This window comes from Periophthalmus magnuspinnatus, chromosome 9 (genome assembly GCF_009829125.3).
Source record: "Periophthalmus magnuspinnatus isolate fPerMag1 chromosome 9, fPerMag1.2.pri, whole genome shotgun sequence".
Classification (NCBI taxonomy): domain Eukaryota; kingdom Metazoa; phylum Chordata; class Actinopteri; order Gobiiformes; family Gobiidae; genus Periophthalmus; species Periophthalmus magnuspinnatus.
This window is the reverse complement of record NC_047134.1, coordinates 21,365,953-21,385,113: the sequence shown is the minus strand read 5'-3', so window position 1 is coordinate 21,385,113 and position 19,161 is coordinate 21,365,953. Positions and strand designations below refer to the sequence as shown.

The window sequence follows — 19,161 nt, the reverse complement described above, 5'->3', positions numbered from 1 at the left end:
CTAATATGAATGTGGTGTGTGTGAATGTTGGTGGTCTTGCTTTCATCAGTCTGCCCCAGGGCAGCTGTGGCTATAATAGTATCTTACCACCACTGAGTGTGGAGTGAATGACACTGGCGTCATTGGCGTTGGCGTTGTATCTCCGAGTGTCCAGAATAAGACGATATAAATCTGACGCATTATAATTAGTCTTATCGAATTATGTATGTATGAATTCAAACAGCAGATTACAGCATTACACATGCCATTCCACTATTTGCAAGTGTGAAAAGGATAAAATGACAAACCTTTTGGTAACTGGGCATGCATTTTACACTTTTTTCACTGATGGGTAGTAACAGTAGCAAAACCAAAGCTTGATATCATTAACCCACCTGCTAAATGGTGGTTAGTTTACTTAAATTTTTGTCTTTCTTAAACCATAATAACCCACTAGCCACTTTACAAAGTAAGATTAAATTGTCCTTTGAAATTATACAGGCATGGCATTATGCCTTATTGTATATATTTTAAAGTGAGTCATTCAAATATACACAAAGTTAACATGACCAGAAAAAATCATCCTATTGTTGAAAATACACTACACTAGCATTTCAACATAAAAAGGGGCCTCACATAATTCTAGTCTGCTCAGACCAAACTTGCCACAGTGTCCAGGAAACAGAACAATTAGTGTCATATGGACAACTGCCACTGAACTGATTAGTTATAAATAATGAATTCATAACTTACTAACAGGAATTAATGACTATTATTTTCTAATCTAATTTCTGTTCTTCCCAGCTGCACTTGCAAGTCATGTAGTTCCAGCCTGAGCAATTATGTCTATATTAAGACTAAGAATAATGATAAATGTGTCCATACTTAAGTGCATGCAGGCATAACAGCCATACAACAGTTATATAATAAATAGGAGGAAGTGAGACTTTAGTTGTGCACTACTGCCCCCATGTGGAAGTGTCATTTAACAGTACTGTTTAATTTACTTAACTGTACATATACTGTATCCTGCGAACAGTACTTTAAACCTAGGTGTAAAATGTAGTTCTACGTTTTGACTTAAGAATTGATTTTATCAGGTCAAATCCACACAAAACACTGGATTGACCCTTGACCATGGACTATGCCCTTAAGCTAATAAGATCATTTACTGACCACTATGAGCCTAGAGCCTAGAACATTATATATATATATATATATATATATATATATATATATATGTATATATATATGTAAATATATGTATATATATATATATATATATATATATATATATATATATATATATATATATATATATATATATATATATATATACATACATATATTTACATATATATATACATATATATATATATATATATATATATATATATAATGTTCTAGTGTGTGTAGTAGTAGTATTTGGCTCCATTACCACCTTCCCACCTCTGACCATTGCCCTATAGCTGTAACACTAACTACTCCTGTGTCCACCTCTTTTTTTAGCCGCTTGCCCTTGTGTTGATCTGTCAGCCTGCACACAGACTGCCTACGATCGTGAGCTTTAGACCTATTTTTAGTTTTTTGGTGTGGGGACGCGCTGACCCAAGCTGACACTCGGACATTCGGACATAACTGACCACTTCACCTGCAGGACATTCATGGTGAGTTTGTTTGACTAACCTTGCTATTATTGGCCATGGAGGACGTTTTATCAGCTGGTATTTCCTGCACTGCAAACTGTGGGTGTCAAATGGTGATTGGGGGACCGGCGGTGGGACGGCTGGTTGTCTGAGGAGGTGCGAGGCTGAAATTGAAAGCATAAAAACAAACAAATGTAAAAATGTGTATTCATGGGCTTGTTCTAACAATGTGCTGTTAGACGCAACATTTTGAGGACTTTTTCCCATTCAAAAGATTAATTTTCATTTAAATTGTTCATTGCTATGGCAATCGTCCAAATTCTTCATCATTCTGAAACCCCCTGGATAGTTCGCAGTATTGTACTCTTCTACAGGCCTTTTTTTCTAAATTGTGCTATAAGATGATTTCAATGAAAATATATATAATGAACAAAAAAAACCAAAACGATAATACAATTAAATTTAGAGGCCGGGGCATGAAAGACAACAGACCTTAACAGTCCTATATTACACAAAATGGATTCTTATGAGCTTTAAGCAAAGTTATAATTATTGTTACCTTAACATACACAGAGTTGTGTTATGTTTCAGTCACACGTTTGAGTAAAACTTTATTATTAGTCTGTCTACATCTCTAAAGCTCAAATGCTCTGTTCTACCTTGTGATGTCATGCAGATATAGATAACAGTTACCTTTTACTTTTAATTCAGTACAGATGGGCAATTCCAGGTCTGAAATCACCCAAATGATTGTAGTGAAGGTGTATGGAGAGTACAGCTACAGTGCTCCTAGTACAGGTCTAATGAGGATGTTTGTTCTTCATCTTTTTCTAGATAACTCATCACAATGAGAGTATAAGCACAGAGCTGGAGAGAGTGAGGGGCACAGAGCGATGTGTCAGTCTGAGGCTCTTGACCCCACCACGGGCCTGAGCAGCCCCGACCCTCTGGTGAGAGTGGGGTCGGCCAACCCAATATATATGTCACATTAGTAAAATTAACTAGTGTTTATAAACAAGCAATATGCAATAGTGTGTAATAGTATAAAAGTCTAGTTAATTAGACTTTTTAAAAGTAAAAATATGTTTTAGACAAAAAATTATTTGCTTTTGATGGCAAATTATATGATTAAAGGCTTACCACTCGCTTTATGTGACTGCACTTTAAAATGTATGTATTATGTTTTTGTTTTAATTAATTAACTAATCATACACAGGTAGGTAGCACAAGTACATTTACTCAGATAAATCATTTGTACGTTATTGAGTAACTTGTAATAAAATTGCACTTCTGGGAGTAGTTAGTTTCAGACAACTTACTTTTATTTTAATTTGAGTACTATTTTACAGTGTAACAGTACTTTTACTTGAGTTTTTTGTTTGTTTTGTTTTGCAGTCTATCCTTTGGACAGCTACATCTAATATACTTCTACTTGAGTAATATTATTTTGAGATAGTGGAAGGCTCAGTTTTTGGCTACTCTAGTCTACTCATCTCTGCTAATAGACAGGGAAAGCTGATGTTTTGTTACTGGTTTGACCTCCCTGGCAGGTGAGAGAAGCCTACCTGATGGCCCACGACTACATAGACTATGTTACCTCCGGGGGGGCAGATGGCACCATGGGACCGGCCCCTACACAGTGTACAGCGGCATTACGGCATGCAGGAGACGAACTTCTCATGAGGTTCCCTATTTTCTTCCGACGCTGGCCTCGCATTTTCAAAGACGTCAAGGAGGAGACAGCCATCCCCATGCTGATGAGTATCCTTGACCAACACTTCTTCCCCCACGCGCCAGGCGGGAGGCGAAGGGATCTAGCCTGGAGCGCTGTGCTGTCTGTGTATGTTTTGGCAGGACAGATGGCACAGCACTGCCACGAGAGTGGGATCGAGGGTGTCCTTCCACAACTGAAGGCCAGCGTGGGGGCCTACGTGGAGAGGGTCATCTGTCCAGAGATACGGGACAAAGGAGGATGGGTGAGAGAAAGCAAAGCCTGCAAGTGAGCTAGTGATATTTAGTACAGTAGTAGTAGGGTAGTGGTTCTTTTTCACATATAACTGGGTTTCAGATGACATCACACCATTCTAGGCCAATAATATTTAATGCAGATTTTCTGTTGTAATTGAACTAGCTCTTGGGTCTAGTCACTAATAGAAGTGATCATATTTAGAACTAATTGTAATACTACAGAAGTTGTCATTTTAACAATTTTACCTGGCCACCATCTGTATGAAATATTATTGGCCTAATCTATATAATGTTGTGACGTCTGAAACTGGATCTAAACCAGGTGTAAAACAGGACTTTTCTAGGCCTAAATGAGACCTAACATGGTCTCAAATAGGACACTTCTGCTATTGAAATTCTAAACAAGGAGGACTCCGTGTACCACCTGAGGGAGCTCCTGTACTACCAGTGGAACATGAACCACAGTTCAAGAACCACTGGTCTAGGATGTTGGTAAGATGATTATTAAAAGAAGGTGCAAGAATACAAATACACTAAAAGCATTTACTACATTTACTTGAGTAATGTTTTGAGAAATTGTTAGCTACTGTACATTCTTGTACCTTGTTAACATCCCCATAGCTTTATGTCAAATTTTACAAAAAAAGAGCATATACAAAATCCTGGACAAGCATCACAGCAAGCACCTATGGCAAGTGTGCAGGCCCCTGGATGATCAGAGCAGAGTCCAGCAGTGGCCTGAAGTGACCCCTGAACTCCGCAGGATTTACACACTTCAGTTTTTTTGTTTTTTTAAACGAAAAGGTTTGGTAGACTAATCCGATTTAATTAGGCCGAAGAAAATTAGGGTAGCCTAATAAATTACATCACATTTAGTAGTTTTTAATAAGATTCACTTGTCACACTAGCTAATGGTCAAATAATTACAGGATTTGTCACATCCCCATTTAAAATAAACCAACCTTGATTTTGTGCCTTAATGTGTAAATAGATACACGTGTTGTGAAGAATTTGATTTTGGAAGAACTTTAACTTACTTCAAGTGCTTAAAATCTATGGAGACACGAGGATAAAGGTATTTTCATGTTTGTGTTCGCAGGGTGGGTTCGTGTCTCGGTTTGGGCCGAAGCCGGGGCTGGAGAGCAGACTGAAGGCGGCGTGCTGCTGGACCCTGTTGGCATTAGCCGTTAGCATCCTCTCATACTGCCTATGGAAACTACTGACAACACCGACATCCAGTGGACATGCGCAGTAATGTCCTTGAATTTAAGTTTAATGCGTTTGAAGAACAGTAGTTTTATATTTTTTGAGTTTGTGTCAACCTAATATGGCTAGTATAATTACAAAATTTTGTATTTGCAAATTTCCTTAATGTATGCTTTTGAATATTTTATGAAACTAAACTGTCAACTACAAAGGGAATATAAAGACTGGATTCAAACATAATATGCAAGAACTTTTATTAACAGCATGAACAGACAACATTGAAAACTGGAAAGCTTAACATCACATTAAGCTGTAAAATTTAGACAGAAATTTGGCCGACTTCAGTGTTGGAAAGATTTGACAGTGAGATAATTTATGCAATTTCCTCCTCGCCATCATCCTCAAACTCTCCCTCCTCGTCAGCGGTGGCGTCCTGGTACTGTTGGTACTCAGACACCAGGTCATTCATGTTGCTCTCTGCCTCAGTGAACTCCATCTCATCCATGCCCTCGCCTGTGTACCAGTGGAGGAAAGCCTTGCGCCTGAACATGGCAGTGAACTGCTCGGAGATGCGCTTGAACAGCTCTTGGATGGCTGTGCTGTTGCCGATGAAGGTGGCGGCCATCTTGAGGCCACGAGGAGGAATGTCGCACACTGCGGTCTTCACGTTGTTGGGGATCCATTCAACGAAGTAGCTGCTGTTCTTGTTCTGCACATTGAGCATCTGCTCGTCCACTTCCTTCATGGACATGCGACCTCTGAAGATGGCAGCCACTGTGAGGTAACGGCCATGGCGAGGGTCGCAGGCAGCCATCATGTTTTTGGCATCGAACATCTGCTGTGTGAGCTCTGGGACAGTGAGGGACCTGTACTGCTGGCTGCCTCTGCTGGTGAGGGGGGCAAAGCCAGGCATGAAGAAGTGCAGACGAGGGAAGGGCACCATGTTGACTGCCAGTTTACGCAGGTCAGCGTTGAGCTGTCCGGGGAACCTGAGGCAGGTGGTGACTCCACTCATGGTGGCGGACACCAGGTGGTTGAGGTCACCGTAGGAGGGTGTGGTGAGTTTGAGAGTGCGGAAACAGATGTCGTACAGAGCCTCGTTGTCAATGCAGTAGGTCTCGTCTGTGTTCTCTACCAACTGGTGCACTGATAGTGTGGCGTTGTAGGGCTCTACAACAGTGTCTGACACTTTGGGAGAAGGCACCACGCTGAAGGTGTTCATGATACGGTCTGGGTACTCTTCACGGATTTTGCTGATAAGCAGGGTGCCCATACCAGAGCCTGTGCCTCCTCCCAGAGAGTGTGTGAGCTGGAATCCCTGCAGACAGTCACAGCTTTCTGCCTCCTTTCTTACGACATCTAAAACTGAGTCCACCAGCTCTGCTCCCTCTGTGTAATGGCCCTTAGCCCAGTTGTTTCCAGCTCCGCTCTGACCTGGAATTCAACAAACTGAATTAGAGCCTGCAGATGAGCACAGGATAATCTGATTTACAGAAGTGCATGCTTACCAAAGACAAAGTTATCAGGCCTGAAGACCTGGCCGAAGGGTCCAGACCTCACAGAGTCCATGGTCCCTGGCTCCAGATCCACAAGCACAGCACGGGGCACATATTTGCCACCTGTAGAAATAACAGCATGATTACACATAAAATTAATCGTTTCCTCCATCTTCACTTACATTACCTGTGAATACTAAAATTTATCATGGCCAATTATGCAGGTTGATGTAATATTTTATATATTTAAAGAAACTGCATCAATTTACCAGAGGCTTCGTTGTAGTAGACATTGATCCTGTCAAGCTGCAGGTCACTGTCTCCATGGTATGTTCCAGTTGGGTCGATACCATGTTCGTCACTGATCACCTCCCAGAACTGTACAAATAAAGCATACTTTGGTATAAAAACATGTCCACATAATCCACCTTGAAAGAAAAACACGCGGTTTTTCCTTGTTCTTCAAGTTTTCCCGCGCTCATGTCGGTGTGGGTGGAGAGCGGGCTAAGCGCTGATTGGCTGCGACACGGATCTGAGAAATTTGAAAGCCCCGGTTACGTCACTAACCGCCAAAACGCCCACTGCGCAGACTGCAGCAGAGCAGCCGGCGCGGCTCTGGACACGGCCAGGCCGCCCGCACTAGGCCTCAGTGGACTCCAGACGGGGAAAAAACCCTCAAGCTTCAAGTGATTGGCAAACATTTACAATGTAATCGCTTGACAAAACGTATTATGCGTTGTATATCCTATTTAATATTCAACAGCCGTTTATCCAACACTCCAAGCGGTACAATGTTAAAGTATTTTTTATTCAAATGTGATTAATCCAACGTCCCATTTAACGTGTAATACTATTCAAAAAATCCATACATGTTACATAAGCTCACGATTTAACTTTAGTTACCGCGTATTAGGCCCTGAAAAGTCTGTATGAGATTATGGGTGTGGTTTCTTTGAGGCTAGACACAAAGCACCGGCTTCTTGGGCTAAAATCTTCACATTTCTGAATTAAAGTAAGGTATTAAGTCTACAAATCACTAATGAAGGATTACTAACCTTGGCGCCGATCTGGTTACCGCACTGGCCAGCCTGAAGATGGACAATTTCCCTCATTTTGTCTGGAGGTAGGAAGAAACCGTAGATGAGACCCTTTGGCTTTCAATGAACTGCGTGCTCAGGAGCTGCGCGTTCTATTTTATCAGATAGCTCACCCCGCCCATAGCAACGCGTCTCGCAATTTCATTGGTCAATATTTGGGCCCGCCTTTGACAGACACATAAAGTAACCAATTAAATGAAAAATATTTCGGCTACCATTGGTTCAAATCACACGCCAATCACTCTCAGCTGAAACGTGTGACTGCCGTAATCTGTGGACGTTGGCCTACTTTTTCATGATGGCGGGGAAGAGGAACCCTGAGTCACTTTACCTCGCCTGCTTTCGTATTATTAATTGCGTACTGTTCATAAATATGTGGAAAAACTTGAAATATCAACACTTAATAGCTTTTACACCAGCATTTCTTTTTACAGGGGAGATTTGCATTGCTCCACGTGGCTCAGCAGTGGCTCTTTTAGCAGATGTTGGAGCATTGGCAGCAGTACATTCATACATACCAATGCAGGGAAATGGCCGCAGTCTCCACTTATTCAGTCATGTGTTTTAGTGCCAAGTTTACAGCAAAGTAGCTCACTGAAGGCAGATTAGTTCCCTATCCACTTATCACTAGTCTGCATTATTTATCCTAAGCTTGGATAATAGGGTAGTCTATTCTCCCTTGAATATATTTACCTATTATTATTATTTTTATTATTGGTTTATAGTGTCATGTAGCTATTTCACACATTTTAGGCTACTAAATTGACTCTGAATTTAATTATTATTAGGAATTTAAAGTGAAACTGATTGTCTCCCTTATAATTAGACTTACGCTCTGAAGATTGTAGATTTGTACATTTGGGTACCAGGAGCATTGAACATCTCCCCTAGATATATAGATATTTGATAATACTAGGTCTTATACCCTCACGTAGCTACATTTCACACATTTTAGGCTATGAATTTTATGTATTCTTATAATTATTTTGTATAATCCAAAGTGGTTGTCTCCATTACGATTAAACTTAGACCCCCTGCTGAACATTGTGGATTTGTGCGTTTGTGTACCGGGCTTTTTATCCCGTCTTTTCACCGGTATGCATGCCAAACATTTTTTACAGATTAGAGCTGACTGGGGCACAGTGAAAATGCCTGTATGAACGCACAGTAGTGAGCCATTCTGCTAGTAAACAAAATCACAAAGTAGTACGCTAATGTCGTTAATGTTATTCTGAATTTTTATCCAACTTGGCCCTGGAGTTTTGAACACTGGTGCACTATGATATTGTTAAAATGTGGGTCAGTCCTCCTACCCTCCATGTACTGGGTAATATGATATGACACACAAAGGGGTCTGTTGAGAAGCAGGCCTGTCACAAAGCGGATGTGTCATTTTCAGCAGCTCCTAAACTAGAGCCCATCCCAGAGGAGACCACTATCCTGATTGAACAAAGTTACAGGAATTTATAGTCACAAGAAGTATTATTGGCTGCTATTCATTTTGAACTTTCTTTTTTGCCAAAGTAAAAGAATTGACAGCTAGGATCTGCACACTGATTGCTTACATTAATATAAGCGAGGAATTGGTTAAAAAAAAGAAGAGCATTATAAAGATCATAAATGATTAGGTTATAACAGCTACATTGTTTTGAGTAATTTTAATACTTTTTTTTTTTAGATTTCACATTTAAAAAAGGTGTGTCCACATTATTTTAGCCTCTAATTTGGGCTATAACATGTGTCTTGTAGTGCCTCCCGATCTACACATGCATGAGATTTTGAGCAGTGGTGGATGGAGTACTTAATTTTGGACAACTTTTTGTCCAATTGACAGATTTGAATTTTTCTTTTACTATGAATCACACCTGAGGGATTACACACACTTAAGTAAAAGTATAGATACAGGGACAAAAGATTACTCAAGTAAAAGTAAATGTATTACATGAAAAAATCTAGTTAAGTAAAAATATTGAAGTACCTGTTTAAAAATGTACTTTAAGAGTAAAAAGTAAAAGTATTTTGCAGACATATTTAGAACAAGCATCACATGTAGTGATTATGATAAAGAATTTTGCTAATTTTAAGTGATTCAATTTATTTATTTTTTTGTACCTGTTTTATGTATTTGTGTATTTGGCTTGCTTAAAGTTGAGACGTTAACTCAAATTAAATATGCTAAAAAAGTTTCAGCCATTTCAGCAGGTCTCAAACCATAAAGAAAATAACTTTTTATGTTTCAGTCCAGATTTAAAATGTAGTGGAGTCAAAAGTACACATACATGCTTGCAAAAGTACTAAAGTAAAAGTATTGTCTGTAAAATTTACTTAAGTAAAGTACAGGTACCTAAAAATTGCACTTTTACTTTTTGTACTTTGTAACCTTCCTCCACTGGTTTTGAGTAGCCTCCCATATAACATGACATGACATGGGCTTTTTTTCATTTTTCCCCCCTGAAATTCCCTTTTATTGTAACTATGCCCATACTTTTAATTATAGCAAAATGCTAGTCTATTTCTCTGCAGGTACTACTACAGAAAGCAATTCACAACATGAAATCATTTTTGGAAGAAATTTGATACATAGCCTCAGCCTATAAAATTTTGCTCTTCCCCATATTATGTAATGTAACCACAGGATGCTTAGGAAGTCAAATAGACATCCTACACCATTCAGCTTGGCCCATTGCAGCATATGGCCCCACCTTCCGCCCTCATCTTTCCCATTGGCATTGTAATAAAATTGGAGTGCATTAGGTGCAGGATAATGCAGTGTTAGCCATATCGCTGCAGTTAGCTTTAGCCTGAGGTATCTGATGGAAAGCCTGTATCCTGGTCACTTTGTCTTGCTGCCTTATGTCAGACCTATCAATTATTCACTCTCATGGGGGAGGATGCCAGTGTCTTAAGTGGTGCAGTGACACAAGCAGGTCAGCTAACCTAGTCTGGGCTGGGTATTTTTTTTTTTTTTTTTTTTTGCTTTTAGTTTAATCTCAGAACATATATATTGTTGATTTAGTCCCGGTTTAGGCTTGTTTAATCTGTTTTAGTCTATCCTGGTTAGAATGTCCTGGTTTAGTCTTTAGTGATTCTAGTTTAGTTTTACTCTGGCTTTTGTTGGTGTTCGTTCACTTTTACTAATATTTATAAGTGTAGTCCTTGTTTAGGCCTAATTTCCATTGTTTAACCCTGAATTATATAACCTAGTATGTGTTGCCCCATTTATAACCTGGTTTAATCCTACTTTAGTTTTATTTTTTCCTGGAGTAGTTGTAGTAGTTATATTAAATCTCATTTCTGGTTTAGACATTGTTTAGCCCATGTTTAGTAGGTAATGCTAGATGTTGGTTTAGATCTAGTTTAGTAGTCCTTAACATCTGGTTTCATTGTTGACCTCATGATTTGGTCCCAATATTGCAGATTTTTTTGAAGGCGTGTCCAATATCTTTCGGCATCTGACAATATTCACCAAAATGTTAGAATATATGCTACTCTCAGCCCTACAAGAAGCCTATTTCCCATGCTGTACTAAACATGCAGTTTGATGCTCTTTTACATCTGAATATCCTCGTATGGAAGCCTTTAAAGCCCATGTTAAACCATGACTCAGCATGTGTGGGCTCTGCAGTATTCGACGTCCTGCAGTCTGTTGGATCAATGCAGAGACAGATGCAGCCTAGAGAGACACGCCCATATTGATTCAAATGCTCTTAGGTCTTAAAGATCCAAGACTCAATGTGATTTTAAAATGCACATACTGAAGATAGACACACCCCATTTCCACATTTGTTGATGATGAGTTCTGTACAGTTACTGTCAATCAGATCAATCGACTCATTAAAAATCCAAATTGCAGAATGAAGTAATTGCAGATGGGACTTGACTGTATAAATGTTGTATAGGGTGTAAATAAATAAACAAATTCATATCAAATTCAAAATCATATATACATCATTTTCTCTTGCTTCAAAAAAAAAAAAAAAAAAAAAGAAGAGGAAAAAATTGTCAGGGTACACATAAGGTCATCATATTGACCCAATAGTGTAAGTCGCATCGCTACAAATTTACATTTTTATATATGGCAAACAAGTGCAAATTTTAACATGTAAAAACCTACATATTCCAATTCTAACCAATATATCTTCATACTTCCTATTTGAGATTTTGATGTATAATTTATTTTACATCAGATGTCCTCCCTGACGCAACCTTTATACACCTTTACAATTGAACTTGAATGTTATACAGTATATTCTGTTTCTAAGGGCAGTTGCCTGGTTTGACAGTCATTTCACGCACATACCCAAAGAAACATCATCCAAAATCCTGCTTGGAGATACTCGGACATACTATCTTGAGGTTTTGATGTGGCATTCATTTTATGTCAGATTCCCTCCTTGACAACAAACTTCACAATTTCTGCACCCTTACGATTTAACTTAAATGTTCTGTCTTCTGTTTCTGAAGAATGCTTTTGCAAGGCACTTCAATAATTTGACCCACATACCTAAAGAAAACATTATCCAAAATATTTCTCGGAGATATTTGGACATACACCCTTGGAAATTCGATACAGCATTTATCTTATATCGAATGCCCTCCTTGACGCAACCTTCTCATTATACATCCTCAACTTGAATGTTATCTGTTCTGTTTCTATGAGGGTTTGCAGGGCACGACAATCATTTCACACACATACCCAAAGAAAACATTGTCCAGAATCCTGCTTGGAAATATTTGGACACACCCAGAGGACTGATGCACTGCTCCACATTGTGAATACCAGCGCAGTACAGTGTAGAGCCACAGACAGAGGGGGCTTTCGGGGCAAACAGGTGCCTGAGAGGAACAGCTGGCTCCATGGCTGCACTCATTGACTGTGGTGTTAAGTTACACACTCAAACATACAGCAAACAGCAGTGTTTTCCAACCAGTGGTGTATGGACCAATAAGGGTGTATGCCAGGACTTTATTGGGGGGATGTGTCATTATTTTCACCCCGTTCACTGCGCCCACTGCACTGTGTCTTGTTGCAATATAAAGGGCAGCTGGCTTCGCATAATAATATATACAAGGTAATGCTATTCAAAGTGCTCAACAGAATAAGAAAAACATTAAAAATTGACATTGCCCTGGATTGTGATGTCATAGGCAGAGACCCTGCAAAGTCATAAATGCATAATATTTGTTCTTTATAAAGACTATTGTAAATAAAACAAGATAAATGTTACTAAAGTTAAGCTGAAACGTTTGAGCCTTGAAACATTTGAACATAGAAAGCAAAACTTGGACCATTCATGGAGAAACAAGTTTGTGCCATTCTGCAGAACATTCCCAACTGCGTATTAACATTTCCCTGGAAACAAGTAAGTAATGTGCCATTCCTCAGACCAAGTTACAAATCATATCTGTGGAAGGCAAGCACTCACAGTAAGGATACATGTTAAAGAAGTTTTTTTAGGCAGTAAAACCATAAACACATAAAGAAAAAAAATGTATTTGTATTATTTGTTTTGGCTGAAATATTACACAGTACAATAAAGCTCAGTCTGTAAAGTCTTACCTACCCTTTAAATGAGGTCTGAAAATGCTAATATTTTCAACAAAAGTGTAAGACCTTGGTCACACAGGGTTACTCTTGGATGATTTGCCAAAGAACTGAAAAACCCAAGGGAGATACAAATGAACAACAACACAGTGAACTACTCTACAGTTTACAGCCTAAACCACAGAAGCCTTTGAGCTCAGAAACATCTCTGTATCTCATCAAAGTGTGTCAGGCCACACTGTTTGTTTGAGGTTAGCAACACCCAAAGCTATAGTAGCAAATACAATAGTCCAGGTGGGAAAGAAGCACGGAGAATGGATGTAAGATGTGTGCTACCGGGGCGATACTGATGGAGGACAAAAACATCTAATGTGTAACCAGCAAGAGAAATATCAGGTTTAAAGGGATTGTTCACTTCATGCTGGGTTTCATGTGCTGGGCTAATGCCAATAAGCAGATAATACTAAAAAGACCTTGGGGTTGCAGACTAAACTCAGAGCTGTCTGAGCCAATATAAGCTACTGCAGAATCCTGCATGGGCATGATAAAAAGTTAGTACTTTAAATTTTATTAAAGAGATGCATATTATGCTACTATGGGGTATTAATTGCTAATGAACAACATACTGAAACTAGTTTCACTTTTGTGGTTGGCGTTCTGAGTCCATGCTCTATATTTATGAAAAAATGGCCAAATGGTGCTGCAGAATTTTCATGGATTGTGCCTTGTACAAGACTCATGGCCTTGTACTGTTAACCAGTTTGAGAGATGGCAAGATTTCCCAAATACATATATAGGCCTGCATATTTGGGAAATCTTGATTTTGATGACAGAACATTATAACATGCTAGAAAGCCCTAAAAAGTTGATTTTATATAATAAAGACGTATGCTTGAGAAATCATGCAGTGATGTTGTGATGTTGTAACTTCCTCTTTAAAGCAGATGCGTTTACCACACAGCTTAAATCAGATTACACAATTGATTTCTGATTACCTGCTAAAAGGAAGCATGTTTTTTTCTCAACATTAACCCATATTTTCTTGAGACACTGAACAATATGAAAGAGAGGGTGTTGGGTGTATGAAGAATTTCAATTCACCATTTTCAAATACATTTGCTCAAAGCTTTTTCTTTCTTTTTTTTAAATTTTGGTTGTCTTTATTGCATAAAACATGCATCCTTAGTCTGGACAAGCTTGCATTTTCACAAACCTAACCAGTAGGAGGAGGGCCCTCAATTTATTTATGACTTTGATATTGTTTGGTTTCTCTTTCTCTGTAAACTTGAATGCTGATCATGTAAAAATGAATATTCATTGAGTTTATCCTGATGACAATATTTAGATAAGATATCAAGTATATCAAGTATTTCTAAAGTGTAAATAAACAGCAAAATGGACCACAAAAATGCAGAAATGCCACTTTATGCTCTTATATAAAATATTACAGTGTCTTTTAAAACTGTTTCTAATCAGCTCTTTTTGCAGCTTTTTAAACCAGTTGTTACTATAGACAATATACTGGTGATATTATAATTTCTTTATATAAGTCCCACATATTCAATATATTCCTGCCTTTCAGTATGTGTGACCCTCTCTTTATAATCCTTATCTTTTGGCTTCTACTGTGGATTTAATGTTACTTTGTGACTTATGTGTTTGAGCTCTGTCACATGTTTCAGAAAATATACTTGAGCTTAAGTGAAATAACTACTAGAACTACCATTTCTACAGGCAAACACATATGTAATACTGGCACATTAAGCTACTTTCATATTGACTAGTGCAATTTGAATGGTAGTACTGGCTGTTTTCAGATGCCAGATACAATGACTATTTTACTGAAAAGAACAACAGCAGTTATAAACATATTTATCCATCACAAGATTAAAGGAGCAATATGTAGCCTTCTCTCTTACTGTGTGAAAAAAGCAACTACAATCGCAACTGAACCTGTGTTGCCAAAGCCTTAACCTGCAGATAGAGGACACATACAAGTTTTTCCTCATTCTCAGTACAGTATATGGACAAGTAATGTCTCATGTGAATGGTCAGGATTCTCTCACAGGCTGCACCAGCACTGGGGTTTAGGTTGTGACGATTCAGATCAGAACGAGTCCTTTTAGGTTTAAACCCACTGGATTTCAGCATTGGAACTGGCAACACAAATGAGAGACGCATTTGAAACTCACTCGGCTTTCTGATTGGATAATGATCTTCAGAACCAAAACACAAAATTAAAACATAAACACTATTAAGTTCAGTGTTTTTGTAATTAAGAGCAAACCAGCGTTACACTTGATCTCTCATATTATTGTTGTCCATAGTGGTTATTTTTCTGATTGGTCACACACAGAAAACATCCACCTACAATGTTCAGTGATTTGCCAATATATTGATTCTTATGGCATCTCTCAAATCTGTTTTTAAGTTTATTTATACAGCACATTTTAAGAATTCTACAGCTGACCAATGATGCTTTACATAAAAATCAACAGAAAACAAATATGGAGATACATGGAAAAGAACAATAAACACAATGTTATCCTGTCTAGCTAGTATTAAATGCCAGGGAGAAGAGGTGACTTTTCAGTCTAGTCTTAAACTGTGTTACAGACATTTTCTTAGCTATAATACTGTATACATAGTCTCTTTAATAAATGAAAATGTAAAAGCCTGTCAGTCAGTCAGCTCCAGGCCACCACCAAAACAAATACTGTGATCTGTTTAGTATTTCTCGGTCCTGTCAGGGTGTAAAACAGTGAAATTGCATTCATATGACCTCACACTGATCCACTGCAGTAGATAATACCACATACACACTGTTGTGAAAGTAAAACCTCTTGCAACCTTTGAAACTGTAATCTGTCCAAATATCAGATTTTATTACGTAGAGTCTAAAGTAACAGTGTCATTATCATTGATTCACACAGTTTAGTTTGGTTTTGTGTTAATATATACAGAAGCGTTGTCAGGATACAAACATTTTAAGCTTGATTTTGATACTAAGGAATTGCCTCGATACTCAATACTGATTCTGATACCACAAGGAAAATAAAAACATTCTTTATTTAGACAATAGAATGTCATTTTCAACATTACATCATTTTCTTTTATATTGCCATGTGGTGTTATATCTGTGTAATCCCTCAGTCATCAAGGTGTGTTCCATAGTGGTCCATACTAGTTCATTTGGTCTTATACTTTAATATACAATATCATTCTAAAACTATTCATGAGAGATTCATGTCTGTCCTGTGAATGAGCTTTTAGTATTGATACCTCCTCAAAAGAGTATCTAGTTTTAATACTAGTTTTAGTATTCATTACTATCTGATTACTATCTGAAAAGTATACAAATAAAAAAAAATCACTACATTTCAAACTTTATTACATCTCAAAATCTACGTGAAATACTTTTATTTTTTACTCTTTAAGTACATTTTTAAACAGGTACTCTAATACTTTTACTTAAGTTTTTTTTTTTTTTTTTCATGTAACACTTTTCCTTTTACTGGAGTATTTTTTGCCCTGGTTTCTGTACTTTTACAACACAAAATCAAGTACTTCTTCTACCACTGTATATAACAAAGAAGTGGTGGAAGGATGTAGTGTAAAGTGTTTGGATTTACCTTGAATAAAAAGTAGTGCAACCTAATAATCCTTTAGTAGGCCTAGTTGTGTGTTTGAAACTGGAGTCTGCAAAGAATCACCAAATACTTGTAAATAATGTAGCACTAGCATATACATATTGATTTTTTACCCTGTACATGCCTTGTGTATGCAGTGTGTCTTTAAGAGCTTGCTGTGGGGAGGTGACTCAGGAAAAGCCCCATCTGCTAGACCCACTAGTCAGCAGTGAAGTATGCCCCTCTCCCTCCCTCTCTCCCTCCCTCCTTTCCCCTCTCTCTTCCCCTCCCTCCCCCTCTCCTTCCTGCCCTTCCTCTTCCTCTGGTCTGAACAGAGGGGGAGGTTTCATGGCCCCATCCTGCATCACACAGGGGCTCATGTTACAGAAACGCCGCCATGACACTGCCAGCGCGAGCAAAGGGGTGGAGTTTAACTATCCATTCACTCACTCATATACATATTCACTGATTCATTTAGTTTTGTGCAAATGCAAGATAAAGTGGTTGCTTGTAAAGTGGAAATTGTACTTACAGTTGTAGAGAGGGGAAAAAAGCTATTTTTGTGGGATATGGCACCTATATTTGAATAAATGAAGTGAAATGCATGTGTTTATTTGTGTTTGAGTTCATGTTTTATACAATAAGTCTTCATTGTTACAGAAAAAAAAAGCAGGTAGTCTTATTGAAAGCTGTAGAAGCATGGAAAGGCTGAGGACAGGAAGCAAGCAGAATTATAGGAAATGCAGTGAGCCGTAGAGCATTGTGGGTTAGACATCCTACTAATGATGTGCTGTTGTAATTGTACAACCTTAAAAATAACTATATTTCTAACATCTAAGAGGCTAAATAGTGAAACTAAGTGGTTTGATAAAGTAATAGATTGCACTTTTATGATATTTGGTTTACATTACATCACTGATTGGCTTACATCCAACCAGTTTCACCATGGGGTAAGCTGCTGTAAAAGCTTGGTGAAATCCTAGTTATAAACCCTTAAAGCGACACAGGTAGTATGCAACCTGTTCATTCAGTACAACATGACCCACTTTTTTCATTGCAATGTTACGTAATACTTGGATTGATCAAATACAATGGAAGAAAATGTAATAGTGCTATTTAGTTCAACTTTGTAACTGTAACTCCAGGTGTCATGTCCCACCAGGAGGAGGCCCCGGGGGTAGACTCAGGACACGCTGGAAGGATTGTATCTCTTGGATGACCTGGGAATGGAAGTTGGAGGAAGTGTTTGGGGTGTAGGAAGTCTGGAAGTCCCTGCTTAGACTGCTGCCCCATGACCTGGCCCTGGATAAGTGAAAGAAGATAGATGGATGGATAGATGGATGGCATTATTTTGTACTACTTGAAACTGTGATCCCATCAGCTTACCCAAGATTATGTTTTTCATAAGTATAGCATATAACAAAGAGTGGTTATTAATGTCATAGTCTTTGAATTAGTGTCGTATCATCAGTCGTTATCAAATGTATTATGTTATTCAGTAGGCTATTTGCACTACAACTGAAAATATCTCCACATCATGTGTCTTGAGTTTAGATCACTTCCCTCTTTTTGGTCTGTGTCAGAATCAAGTACATTCTGTCCCATGTAAAAACTTGTATAAGCTTAGCCCACGTTATCCCAAAGCAGGGTTCACTATGTAGCATTTTGGCTCTCTCTAGTGGTGGTATTTATACACACACTTCAGATTTATTACTGCCTCTGAGGGAGTGGACTGATACTCATGACTTTTGTTGATTTAGCCTAAAAGTAGAATATGGCTACTTAAAGAGGGAGCTTTCTACCATGTTATAACATTGTACGCTCATCAAAAACATGCGTGAAGAGGCTTTAGATGCCATTCATTCATATGTCAGTAATTTAGTGACCTCTTCAGGGCCCTATTTGAACCATCCGTACGGTTAGTTGTGAGATTCTGTCCACGGCTCAGCCCATAGCCCTACGTCATCCATGCTCTCACAGGACAATTCTCCATAAATATACAAAAGCATGATAAAACTCAAAGTTAAATCTGTCAACTGGACAAAAAGTTGTTTATTCAGTTGACAGATTTACGTTTGGCTTTTGCTATTGATCAGACCTGGATGACAGAGGGATTACAGAGACATACAAAAGCATGACGTGAAACTATAAACAACAACTTGACAATCCTGAGGTGATGTGCAGTAGTTTCATTAGCAGGATGCACGCTGATTGTGTTGTGAAAGCACTCTGATTGGGGCTTGACTTCGCTCACAGAATAAAGGGAGGAGAGACTCAAGCGTCAAAAACAAGAATGAAACTTATCAAACATGTTAATATGTTGTTTTCAGCAAATATAGCAAACAAGAAAAGGTAATCTACTAATCGAAATATGTTATGTATTGGCAGTTAACGCCCCATAGAAGTAAAATACCCCCTCTCTAAAAAAAATAAATAAAAAAAAAACTAAAAAAATAAAAAAACTGTTCTGGTTGATGGTTAGTTTTGTTGCCAGTTGGCCTCATGCTTACCTGGTACATGTACTCTACTTGTGTATAGCAATGGGAGGCCTACTTTTGTACTAAGTCTAGCTTCAGACCCTCACCCAGATGGCCC

The 19,161-nt window shown here is 38.3% G+C and overlaps 2 protein-coding genes across 3 annotated transcripts; one reads left to right on the top strand and one right to left on the bottom strand.

Annotated features, from left to right (window-relative positions):
- The first annotated feature begins 1,503 nt into the window (after window positions 1-1,503).
- bcl2l16 (BCL2 like 16) lies at window positions 1,504-4,857 on the top strand. 2 transcript variants are annotated; one of them, XM_033972552.2, is made up of 4 exons: window positions 1,504-1,646; window positions 2,460-2,575; window positions 3,176-3,601; window positions 4,693-4,857. In XM_033972552.2, the coding sequence occupies exons 2-4, from the start codon at window positions 2,519-2,521 to the stop codon at window positions 4,846-4,848; spliced, it is 639 nt and encodes a 212-aa protein (XP_033828443.1). In that variant the 5' UTR covers window positions 1,504-1,646; window positions 2,460-2,518; the 3' UTR covers window positions 4,849-4,857. The 2 variants fall into 2 exon arrangements, with proteins under 2 accessions (XP_033828443.1, XP_055080162.1); XM_055224187.1 differs by having other exon boundaries at window positions 3,176-3,624; window positions 4,693-4,769.
- Window positions 4,858-4,987: 130 nt separating this feature from the next.
- Window positions 4,988-7,464, bottom strand: LOC117375638 (tubulin beta-1 chain). Its single transcript, XM_033971942.2, has 4 exons — window positions 7,351-7,464; window positions 6,565-6,673; window positions 6,308-6,418; window positions 4,988-6,233 (listed from the first exon to the last, which is right to left on the bottom strand). The coding sequence occupies exons 1-4, from the start codon at window positions 7,405-7,407 to the stop codon at window positions 5,173-5,175; spliced, it is 1,338 nt and encodes a 445-aa protein (XP_033827833.1). The 5' UTR covers window positions 7,408-7,464; the 3' UTR covers window positions 4,988-5,172.
- Between the last annotated feature and the right edge of the window lie 11,697 nt (window positions 7,465-19,161).